We start from the raw sequence: 12,780 nt of genomic DNA on the forward strand, positions 1-12,780 counted from the left end.
ATGTATATTGACATATGTATGTGTATAACTGTGTACGTTCAGAAGAAGAAAAAAAAATTTGGTCTGGATTACTACCATCCATGGCCTACAGCCAAATTGCATAATACGATACAATGGAGAAATATGGAGAGATCAACATATTGATAGATATTGCGTTTCACGCCTTTACATATCCTAGTAGGAATGTGGGTCAGATTACAAGAAGCTGTTTATAATTTTGCCTAATTGAAATTTAAATCTATTATCCTAATTGAGTCATTAAGGATCACTTCAAAATCCTTAGGTTTGTTTAAAGGCATCATCAAAACACAGTTAGCTGTGTGTTTGAAGTCTTTTTGGCTTTCAGGCCGTATTCCACGGAGATATATATTTAGGATTTGAAATACATCCAAAACACTCCAGAGTGAGATGCGTATTAAAGTACATTTAATAGGTTTTCAAATTTACTTCCATCACTCTCACTTTTTGAAAGATCAACAATAAATTCCACGTTATAGAAAACACATGCTGTCAGAGGCGATTGCTAAATAAAGGAAAATATAGCGATAAGCAAGCTCACTGGGAACGGTGAATTGTAGATATTCAATGTGCTTTTATACAGATAAAAATATATGTATCTTGAGCACCTGAATGTGCACCAGTGAAGGTTAAGTTACTTTAACAGTGATATTTTCTCTAGAGAGTGCTTCCACAGCATTAACTCAGTTGTTCAATTAATGCTCCTTCTAGAGGAAGCAAGGCGCTGCGCACATCCAATCAAATGCGCTCTATGAGAAGCATTAAAGGGTCACATAGTCATCAGAACAACTACAGCTTATTGCGTTTGTTCTGATGAGTAGAATCATTCCCTTCAGTTTTTTTGCAGTAAGCATTGTTTTTTCAGAGAAAAGGCAGTGTTTACATTACAGCCTAGGGATCCCAGGACATACTTGAAAACAAGAGAAATCTCAATGTGTCTTTCCTGGTAAAATATTTTATAAATAAATAATACTCCACTGGCCATTCCTCAGATGGCTACTAGAGGTGCGTCCTGGGGCAGTGATGCACACTGTGCAACACAACATTCAGTGTCTCCACCCTCTGCATGCAGACACTGAACTTTCCTCATAAACATGCATTGATTCGATGCATTTCTATGAGGAGATGCTGACTTGCCAGGGCTGTGTTTAACTTAGTCTGGCTCTGCCCCTGATCTGCTTCCTTGACAATCACATCCAATCCAATTCTTTCCTATGGGAAAGCATTGTGATTGGCTCAGAACACCACTTCTGATTATGTCAGCCAAGGAGGCAGATCAGGGCCAGAACCAGCACCAGCAGACTGGTATAAAGGGTATAAAAGATCAGAAGCTAGATGGTGGTTTTAACACTATAGGGTCAGTAATACAGGTTTGCGTTCCTGATCCTATAGTGTTCCTTTAATTGAATAACGGAGTTAATGCTGCAGAAGCACACTCTAGTGGCTTTTAGGAAGAAAACCGCTAGAATTGTGTTTAACTCTGCAATGAAAACATCAACATGCTTGAAGACGGGGGCAAAAGCAGGTGGCAGCAACTGTCTTACTGCTGGAAACAGAGGGAGTAAAAAATATTTTCCTTAATTTTTAAAAACAGAAAAGTAGAGCCTTGGCATTTCTATGCCTTTCTATCTAGGAGACTATTCTCTCTCCCCTCCCCCAACAACTAAGCATTAACTTAAAAAAAAATGAAAAATAAAAAAAAGATTATCATTTTCTGGAGTTTGGATTTTCCCCCCCCCAAGTTTCTACTTTTATGGTATCCACATTTATTTTACTTACTTGTGTTTTAACATTTGCACCTCTTCTTGGTAGTCTTCCTGATTGGGGTGGTCCTGGCTGTTTTGTTTGGCTATCTGTAATCTTGCAGTCTGGAAGAAAATTGTCATCAGTGTCATTGTAACCAAAGAAGATATTCAATGGCTTTTCAACAAATTGAATGTCATTTCCAAACTAAACCAACTTTATCCAGTGATAATTCTAAGTTTGAGACAAATGTCCTTCTGCCCTGAATTTTACATTTATATGACTAGTACACCAGAGACAAGAAATTACAATGTGCATATTTTGGGTTTGTTAAACTGTCCTTGTGTCCTACTGGCATTACCCCTTCATAAACCATTCCATTAACATCCTAATTGGATGTGTTCTGTTTGTTACACGTTAGGACTGTACCTTAGTTCTGTGTTACTCTAGCATCGCCTACAGATATAAGTGACAATAAACATAGAGATTACTGAGTGAACAAAACACTAAACATTAAAAAAGTAAAAAGTAAAACAAATTAAGTCGAAAAGAAAAGTTTAGTGGATGCAAGTTGATGAGCACACAAATACACACTGTTTTTATTTGCAAAGTACAGCATTTATCTGCCAAAACCATTTTGTTAAAGGAACACTCAGAGCACCATAAAGACTAAAGTGCACTGTAGTGATTACAGGGACCAAGAGTGCCCAGACACCCTCACTATCAATGAAAGTAATCAAACTGCTAGTAAGGTTACCTGGGGTCCACTGGATGTTGGTCCCCTCCTCTATGATATCCGGAGTTAGCTAATTGACTGACATTGACACTCTCAGCCTATGAACTCACCCTACACTGCAAGGTTTAGCTCAGGCCATCTAACAGAAGCTCCATGCAGGATCTTCTGGTTCTCAATAAAGAAGGAGACCAGCGCCCAGTGAATTCCAGGTAAGAAGTTCAACTGTTAGCAAGGCACTCCTGGAGGGTTGTAGTGGTTATGGTGCTTGGAGTGCTCCTTTAACAAAACTTATTTTTTTCCCTTAGAATCCAATTGTTCCTTTAAAGATAGCAGAAGGATAACGCGTAAAACGCGTAATGCGTAAAAAAGAAACATAAGATAAAAACAATACCAATTCCAACTTTTCTTTTTCAATCTCTTGCATTTTCTCTAAGTGTTCAGACAGATCTGGCCGATCATACACTTCTCGGAATCGGTCTTTCATTTGGATCAGCTCTTTGTTGATGCCATTGAAGCCCTTCGTGATCTCATGGACCAGTTGCCGGTACTGGATGAAGTCATAGTGAGGGCCGGACTTTAGGTAGGCCTGGTGCCCCCTGAAAATAAAATAATTTAACCAAACCAGCTCCAGATAAGCAAGCAATATTTCATCCTGCCTTCTCTAGAGCATCAAGGGTTAAAAACAGGATGGGGATTATAGATTTTGATAAACAGAGGTTAAAAAAAATGTTTAAAAAATGCCACAAAAGAGCCACAACAGTAAAAGTACTGTATCTCTACATCACCTTTTACAACCGAGCCACTGTAACCATACTAATTTTAAGGAACACGCCAAAGACCATATCCACTACAGCACATTGCAGTGTGTATGGTGCTAAGAGAACCCAGTCACAGGCCAATTGTAAGTAGTCAAACTGCACTATAGTAGTTATGGTACCTGTAGTGTTCCTTTAATGTACTGAGGTTATAGTTCCGTACCCTCAAACCTAAGGGGCAGTAAAATGTATGGCTAAGTATTGTAAGGATTGCAGTCGACAGCATGTTGAGTGCAGGTACCCCTAAACTAACATGGATAGCCCCTTCGGCCTAGGTGACGCCTAACACCAACATTATGAAAATAGCAATGTAATAACATTTTTGGTCATGTAAAAGAATGCTTCGTTTTAACTCCAAAGATTTTAATGGATGCAATAAAATCTAACTCAGCTGAAATAATGTTACACTCCATCACACGCAGAATTTGATTCCAACAATACAATGAAAACATACAATCTTATGCAAATTGGCACCTATAGAAAACAGAAAATAACACTACACTACTTAAGGCTATATTTTTAAATTTAAATGTAATTACACAAAAATTTGATGACAGATACCCTTTAAATTCACATCTGGAATGTGTTTGCGATTTTAATCCTGCATGAGAAAAATAGGATTAACACATTGTTGGACGTGATATAGAAAGTGATATATTTCTCTGCCTATAAAGATTATGGGATACCAAACCAACAGATGTCTTTAAATCAGAAATTCTCCAATATCCTGTCATGTGGTAATGTTTAAATCTTGTATTGTTATTATTTGATACTATTCAAAAAGTAAAAACTGCAGATATAAAGAATAAATTGTATTTATATAAGTAAAAAAAAAAAGGAAATAAGGAATAGCAGACTTGTAGATTGACCTTAAAAGCTTAACCTCCTAAACCTTACGAGATATATATATATATATATATATATATATATATATATATATATATATATATATATATATATATATATATATAAAATAATGCTCTTGCACTCACGCTTTAGTGTCCCTTTATGACCGGGTGCTAGCAAGCCAAGGCTGTATTATCCATTCTTCCAAATAGGTAGCTGCACTCACGAGTGATAAATGTTAAAAAGGAGTATCAAGATCCTGATTAAAGTCCTCTATGCAGGACTGAAACGTTGATCGTCTTTTTAACATTTATCAATACATTTTGGACTTTTAACCCCTTAAGGACCAAACTTCGGGAATCATGACATGTCACACATGTCATGTGTCCTTAAGGGGTTAAAACCCGTGAGTGCAGCTACCTATTTGGAAGAATATATTATATACAAACACATACATACATATACACACACACACACGTATATATTCTCATTTGAGTGAAACAAAACAAATTCAGATGAATATTGGAAGGACGTGTTAAAAAAAGATTATTCAGGCTTTTACAATGGAAACATTGAAAATCTGGATAACATAATGCATTATAATTAGTAGAGACACTGGCTAGTATTGATATTAAACTACTTTTTAATAATTGTAATGTTAATAAGACCTGGGTTTCATCATGGATATTTTGGTAAGTAGTTTATTTTGATATTAGCTAAACCTAATATTGAGGGCAGTACCTATTTCAGTATACTGGATCACCAGCTCTTCTCATGATTAAAACATGGCTTTTACCTTCATAACCATCATATGATAAAAATCAGAAGAATCATATTATTAATGGGAGTTCTAATAAGCTCCAACACTTCTACATGGTAAAAGCTTATTAGTATAAGGAACTAGTACAACTGAACATTTATCTGTGTTTTTAAATGTATGACTACACTATGTGGGGTAGGGGATAATAGGGACAGGGCTTTGCAAAGTAAGAAGCGGTCACTAAGGGCCGCTACCAGGACTACAAATGTTTATTTTCTTCTTTTTAGTTCCCCCCTCACCACCCCCAACATATTATGGTGGCTTGCTCCCCTTTACCCCCCCTTAAAAGCATGAAAAACCTCACCTTTTTTCCAGTGCCATGGGGGTCTGCTGGCACTGGCCCCACCCCCTTGGTGACATCATCAGAATTGGAGATTTTTAGCCAATCCAAAGTATTGGATTGGCTAAAATCGGCAAGGGGCGGGGCCAAACTACATTTTGGCCAATCAGCACCTCAACATAGAGATGCATCGCTATAAGGAAAATTCAGCGTCCCCATGCAGAGCGTGGGGACGCTGAACGACAGAGCTGCCTACCGTGCAGCACTGAGCCAGGATGCACCTCCAGTGGCTATCTGAGGAGTAGCCACTTGGAGGTGTTCCTAGGGGCAATGTAAACACTGGCAGTGTTTGTGTGAAAATGCCTGCATATAATGATTATACTCACCAGAACAACTACATTCAGCTGTACTTGTTCTGTTGACTATAGTGTCCCTTTAATAATATGAGTGATCACAATGATTGAGAGTGCTGAAGTGGCAATAAGTGGATATGAACTGTTGCGGCAGTGAGGGGGCCCAAAAGAAGCAGTTTGCCCTGGCATCCTGAAATTAAAGAAGTCCTGTTAGTAAGAATGCTTTGCTGATTCGGGTTCTTTCCATTGTCGTGAATAGTTAAAGAAAACATTGGATTTTAGCTCAATATGTTCACTGATCTACTGATAATCTACCTACTTTAGCTACCTTAAACAGCATCAAATATACAGTATTATCTATAACAAATACACTAACATAAAAGAACAGGCAAGCAGTCAACAAACCAAATTAAAATCAGGAGTTCCTTCACTTTGTTATTCTTAAGAAAGGGAGAAAGAAAAAGCAGTTTAAATAGGCGTAACAAGAAGTAAAACATTACTTTGGATTACTGATGAAGTCCAGATGAGTTGAATAAATACGGAAAAATAAAATAACGTGTACTTTTTTTCAAGGATGCCCAAACTTGAATCAATCCAAGTTCCACTTAATTGTATACAAAAGTTTTAAAAGTGATGTAAAGATTCTATCAGGCGAACAGCCGTTGAATCTTCCAAGCAATAACTGAGAATTGAGACTTCTGAATACAATGGTATTACTAAATGATAATTTGGTCGGTATAAAAATATAAGTTAACTGGTTAGTTAGTCCAGCTTTAAAGTTTATTCTTTCAATTCATGAGTTCCTTTGCAATTCACTTTAAAATCGCTACTTTCTCTTTTTTTAATTCAGTATGCTAGAACATATATTCAATGTGACATAAAAAGCCCCCAAAGTATCACTTTCTATCAGGACTTTGTTAACACCTTAAAAAGAGACTTCAGGCACCAAAACAACTTCATATAAATGAAGTTGTTTTAGTTGTAGGAGGCCCCTGAAGGGGTTGAACTGTTAAACTAAGGGGTTAAAATGTCCACTTTTCCCAGGCGGCATTCGGCTTCTGAATTTTCAGATTCAGGAAGTGCAAACTGAAAAAACCATCCTCTTCACAGTGTGTTGAGGCAATATAGACTAACGTCCTCTTCCAGGTCAATTCCTAACATTTCCAGTTGACTGGAACTCATTAATTATTGCTCTAATGGTAAAAATGAGAATGTTCCATGCATTAGCTATTCTCTTATAGCCACTTCCCTTTTTGTGAAACTCAATAACCTTTTGCCGCACATCACAGCTATATTCCTTGGTCTTACCCATTGTGATGAATGGCTAAGGGAATTTGGCCTATGTGTTACCTTATATGTATTCTATAGAAATAGCACAAACAGCAAAAATCACCTTTTCTGTTAAAATAAGTTACTATTATTTTCTAAATTATAATTGTTAAATGTAGTTTTTCTTCTGTGTATTCTTTATTAGCTTTTGAGTTTATGATATTATATTTGATCTGTGTGAGGGGGAGAATTAGCAGTCCAGCACTTTGGTTACATTGATGAATAAAATATTAATTGAATTAAAAAAAAAAAAAAAAAAAAGGAAGTGCAAACTGATGCCGGGCAGGGGCGACGCTAATTGGCTGAGAGTGTCAGCAGACTGATCCCATTCATTAAACTGGCTTGTGAAAGGACCACTATAGGCACCCGGACCACTTCAGCTCAATGAAGTGGTCTGGGTGCCAGGTCCATCTAGGGTTAACCCTGCCTGCTGTAAACATAGCAGTTTCACTGCTGTGTTGACAAATGGGTTAATCCGGCCTCTAGTGGCTGTCTCATTGACGGCCGCTAGAGGCGCTTCCGCGCTTCTCACTGTGATTTTCACAGTGAGAAGACGCCAGCGTCCATAGGAAAGCATTGAGAATGCTTTCCTATGAGACTAGCTGAAAGTACGCACGGCTCTTGCCGCGCATGCAGCCGATGATGGCAGAAGAAGGAGGAGATCCCCAGCGCCGGGCTCTCTTGTAGGAATTTAACCCCTTCCACACCCTAGAGCCCGGCGGGAGGGGGACCCAGAGGGTGAGGGGGACCCAAGGACCCTATAGAGCCAGGAAAACCAGTATGTTTTCCTGGCACTATAGTGGTCCTTTAAGAAACATACCTTTCTCAAATCATATACACCTTTGATTGGTGCACACATTCTCTTACTTGGGAGTAAAACTTTCAATGCACCAACATGTCCTCATAAAACATAACCGTGAAAGTCTACTGTCCAAACTCCATATACTAACACCTGAATAGTCCTCCCAAGATATTTTTTTGAATGGGCAGCTACAGGCAATTAAAATGAGTGATCACATCCTGTGCCTCCCACGCACACTACTAATCCATATCTCAAAAACTCTGCTTCAACACCTGTATATACCCAATTACAAAGCAGACACTACTGGCCCCAAGAACAGCTTCACTAAGCAACCACGAGACACGAGGCCTACTAGTTGAGGGAGGCAGCCAATCCTTCCGACTGGGCTCGTGTGGCTCCAAGCGACCTTAACACAGCCCTGTACTTACCACCCTGCCGCTGGGATCGGGTGAGACGGTCATAGGGCCCACCGTCGAAGTCAAACCTCTGGAGCAGTGGGGGAGTGTCATTCTGACTACAATTTTATGTTGTTCAGCTAGTTATCACTCAACTTTAATTTTACCTAGAGCACAGGTATAGAGCTAGCTTAGGTACCAGTGGTATAATTCTCCTTAATTTGTCCTAGCATGTTATCAAGCAATTTTCACGATCTACTAATGACCATGTCTGGCACTTGATGCTCTGACACGGTCATTGTCTAGCCTGATATTTTAACGTGTATTCTCGTAGGATAATGTGAATTTCTTGATACCCAGCTATTGTGCTAGCATTGGTTCAGCATGTTGTACTTCCCTTATTTTTAATTACTCTCATGCATATCTGGAGGGCATTCATTGTCCATAAGCTTAATTTTGGACCTTTCGTTTTAACATATATGCCTAGCTTGATGCTTTGTTTTCCTCGCTCAGCTCAATCTACATGCATAAACAGAATGCTTAGATTAAAGGACCACTATAGTGCCCTGAGGGTGCCCCCACCCTCAGGGTTCCCCTCCTGCCGGACTCTAGGGGGTGGAAGGGGCTAAACTTACCTCTTTCTCCAGCGCCAGGCGAGGGGCTCTCCTCCTCCTCGGCTGAATGCGCATGTGCGGCAGAAGCCGCGCGCGCATTCAGCCAGTCCATAGGAAAGCATTCACAATGCTTTTCTATGGACACTGGCGTCTTCTCACTGTGAAAATCACAGTGAGAAGCGCCTCTAGCGGCTGTCAATGAGACAGCCACTAGAGGCTGGATTAACCCTATTATAAACATAGCCGTTTCTCTGAAACGGCTATGTTTATAGAAAAAAGGGTTAAACCTAGCTGGACCTGGCACCCAGACCACTTCATTAAACTGAAGTGGTCTGGGTGACTATAGTGGTCCTTTAAGGAACCAGCAGGGAAGGTCTTTCTAGATATGCCAGTTTAATAAATACTTATAATTATAAAATAGTGCCTGTTTATTCTTGCCTACAATGTTACAATTTTATGCACTCAATTGCCAGGCATTCACTTTTGAGGCATGATGTACATGCATGTTAATGTGTGCACTGCAAAAATAAAGAATATTTAAAAAAAAAATATTAAAATAAAAAAAGGATTGGTTCCACAAGAAGACTGGAAAAAAGAACTGGTACCCATGAAAGGAGTATCTAAACGTACAACCCACTAGGAAACAAGCCACAAGCTTTGGTTCCGATGGTATCCGACACCATAACGCCTAGCCCATATCTATCCAAACACATCAGACATATGTTGGAGATGTAGAGCTAAAAATGGTTTGCTAATCCATATCTTCTGGGACTGTGTGTCTCTCAAGACATTCAGGACAGAAATACACACCCTTATTACCAAGCTTACACCTGACTCCATGTGAGCCGCAATGCTCCTAGATATGTTCCCCCAGACGGTTCCATACTGACAAGCTTTAAAGGATCACTATAGGGTCAGGAACACAAACATGTATTCTTGACCCTATAGTGTTAAAACCACCATCTAGCCACCATGGGCCTCTCATGCCTCCATAAATATAGCAAAATCTTACTGTATTCAAGCCAGAAGCTGTGGATCTGCATGCAGTTTGCTTAAAAAAAAAAAAAGTAGTCTGCGGACATCATCAGAAGTGGTGGCCTGATCCAATCACAATGCTTCCCCATAGGATTGGCTGAGACTGACAAGGAGGCAGATCAGAGGCAGAGCCAGCACAAGTCAAACACAGCCCTGGCCAATCAGCATCTCCTCATAGAGATGAGTTGAATCAATGAATCTCTATGAGGAAAGTTCAGTGTCTGCATGCAGAGGGAGGAGACACTGAATGTTTGGATGCATTTTAGGCAGCCATGACCCAGGAAGGATCTCTAACAGCTATCTGAGGAGTGGCCAGTGAAGTTATCACTAGGCTGTAATGTAAACACTGCATTTTCTCTGAAAAGACAGTGTTTACAGCAAAACGCCTGAAGGTAATGAGTCTACTCACCACAACAAATTCATTAAGCTGTAGTTGTTCTGGTGACTATAGTATCCCTTTAATCTTCCACATTCTCATCAAACCCAAAAACTCTATAATCAGACAATGGAAATCGCATAGCCCCAACCATTCAACTGGTAACCCAATCACTACATACAATGCGCAGCTGCAAAAAGATTGCTTACCGTTATCTAAACACCTTAAGAAATTAAAGAAAATATGGTCTGACTGGGATGCACACTCTGTGCCTTAACACCCTCTCACCCCATAATGCTCATTAAGCTACTCCAGCCTCTCCCCCACTATTCCCCTATTATCTACGATTACCTTTCCCCCTTCCTTAACTTTAAGCTCACAGCGTACTTCTCTACTATAACTAAATAGAATATCAGCAGACACAATATCTCAAGAACATGCTGTTCACAGTCTCCACAATTGTTATTCTATTTTATTTTGTACACTTCTGGAAAATCTTAATAAAGATTATACCTTGAAAAAAAAAAGTATATATCAGTTGCACCAAGGTCCTAATAACCCTAATTATATTGATCACTGGGTTAATACTGCAATATCAAAACTGAAAGAAGCATAGAAACATAGAATGTGACGGCAGATAAGAACCATTCGGCCCATCTAGTCTGCCCAATTTTCTAAATACTTTCATTAGTCCCTGGCCTTATCTTATATCTAGGATAGCATTATGCCTATCCCACACATGCTTAAACTCCTTTACTGTGTTAACCTCCCTGGCGGTATGATTATGTCAGGAATTTTGTACCAAAAGCGGTACCATTTTTTTGCATTTGAATTACCCGCCCAGTTCCGCCCCCATGTCAGGCATGTCAATCAAATTACGTTAAAAGATTATTTAAATATACATGTAGAATTTTAATATATATGCATTTATAGGTATTTAAATTCTACGTGTATACTAATGTAATCTTTTATGTAATTATATGTATTTATCTATATATATATATTTGCGCTTATTTGTATTTTATATATATATATATATAGATATATATAGAATGTAATTCTAAGTGTATTTTGTTACCGATATATATATATATTAATAACAAAATACAGTTAGAATGAAATTACATATGCATATATAATTTATATTAAATTTTGTTTCAATATTTTATTTATTTATTTTATTATTTTATTAATTTATTATTTTAATTATACGTATTTATATATAATATATATATATATGTACATCTATTATATATATAATATATATACATATTATATATATATATATATATATATATATATATATATATAAAAATATATTTAATTTGTTTTTACACTTGTCTTTTTTTTATTTTTTTTATACTTCCCACCAGCAGGGGGACTGTCTGATATTTCAAACAGTCCCCCTGCTGGCAGATCCACAGCCAGCTATAGAGGGCCATGTGATCGCTCTTTGAGAGCGATCACATGGCCCCCGGGGGCCTGATTTGCCGTGGGAGGGCTGCCTGGGCTGTGAGGCAGTCCTCCCGAAGCGGATCGCGGCGGAGGTAAGTAAATCTTATCTACCCCGAGCGTGACTCGGGGTTACCGCTTCTGGCAGCGAAAATTAACCCCGAGTCACGCTCGGGAATACCGCCAGGCAGGTTAACCTCTACCACTTCAGCTGGAAGGCTATTCCATGCATCCACTACCCGCTCAGTAAAGTAAAACTTCTGGATATTATTTGTAAACCTTTGTCCCTCTAATTTAAGACTATGTCCTCTTGTTGTGGTAGTTTTTCTTCTTTTAAATATAGTCTCCTCCTTTACTGTGTTGATTCCCTTTGTGTATTTACCGTATATACTCGAGTATAAGCCGACCCGAATATAAGCCGAGGCCCCTAATTTTACCCCAAAAAACTGGGAAAACTTATTGACTCGAGTATAAGACTAGGGTGGGAAATGCAGCAGCTACTGGTAAATTTCTAAATAAAATTAGATCCTAAAAAAATTATATTAACTGAATATTTATTTACAGTGTGTGTATATAATTAATGCAGTGTGTGTGTGTGTGAGTGCTGTGTGTGTGTATGCAGTGTGTGTATGAGTGCAGTGTGTATGAGTGCAGTGTGTATATAATGAATGGAGTGCAGTGTGTGTGTGTATGAGTGCAGTGTGTGTATAATGAATGCAGTGCAGTGTGTGTGTGTATGAGTGCAGTGTGTGTGCATGAGTGCAGTGTGTGTGCATGAGTGCAGTGTGTGTGTATGAGTGCAGTGTGTGTGTATGAGTGCAGTGTGTGTGTGTATGAATGCAGTGTGTATGTGTATGAGTGCAGTGTGTGTCTATGAGTGCAGTGTGTGTGTGTGTATGAGTGCAGTGTGTGTGTATGAGTGCAGTGTGTGTATAATGAATGCAGTGCAGTGTGTGTATATGAGTGCAGTGTGTATATGAGTGCAGTGTGTGTGTGTATGAATGCAGTGTGTATATAATGAATGCAGTGCAGTGTGTATGAGTGCAGTGTGTGTGTATGAGTGCAGTGTGTATGCAGTGTGTGTATAATGAATGCAGTGCAGTGTGTGTATATGAGTGCAGTGTGTATATGAGTGCAGTGTGTGTGTGTATATGAGTGCAGTGTGT

General features: G+C 38.8%; 1 protein-coding gene across 1 annotated transcript in view; it reads right to left on the bottom strand.

Moving 5' to 3' along the window:
- The window catches only part of REX1BD (required for excision 1-B domain containing), an 81,636-nt gene that overhangs the window by 908 nt on the left and 67,948 nt on the right, over positions 1-12,780 (bottom strand). Inside the window, exons 3-4 of the mRNA XM_063455412.1 lie at positions 2,889-3,093; positions 1,798-1,886 (exon numbers count right to left, since the gene is read on the bottom strand). Coding sequence (XP_063311482.1) covers positions 1,798-1,886; positions 2,889-3,093 — 294 coding nt within the window. The remainder of the gene's footprint in view (positions 1-1,797; positions 1,887-2,888; positions 3,094-12,780) is intronic.

The sequence above is a fragment of the Pelobates fuscus genome, chromosome 5, assembly GCF_036172605.1.
Source record: "Pelobates fuscus isolate aPelFus1 chromosome 5, aPelFus1.pri, whole genome shotgun sequence".
Taxonomy (NCBI): Eukaryota; Metazoa; Chordata; class Amphibia; order Anura; family Pelobatidae; genus Pelobates; species Pelobates fuscus.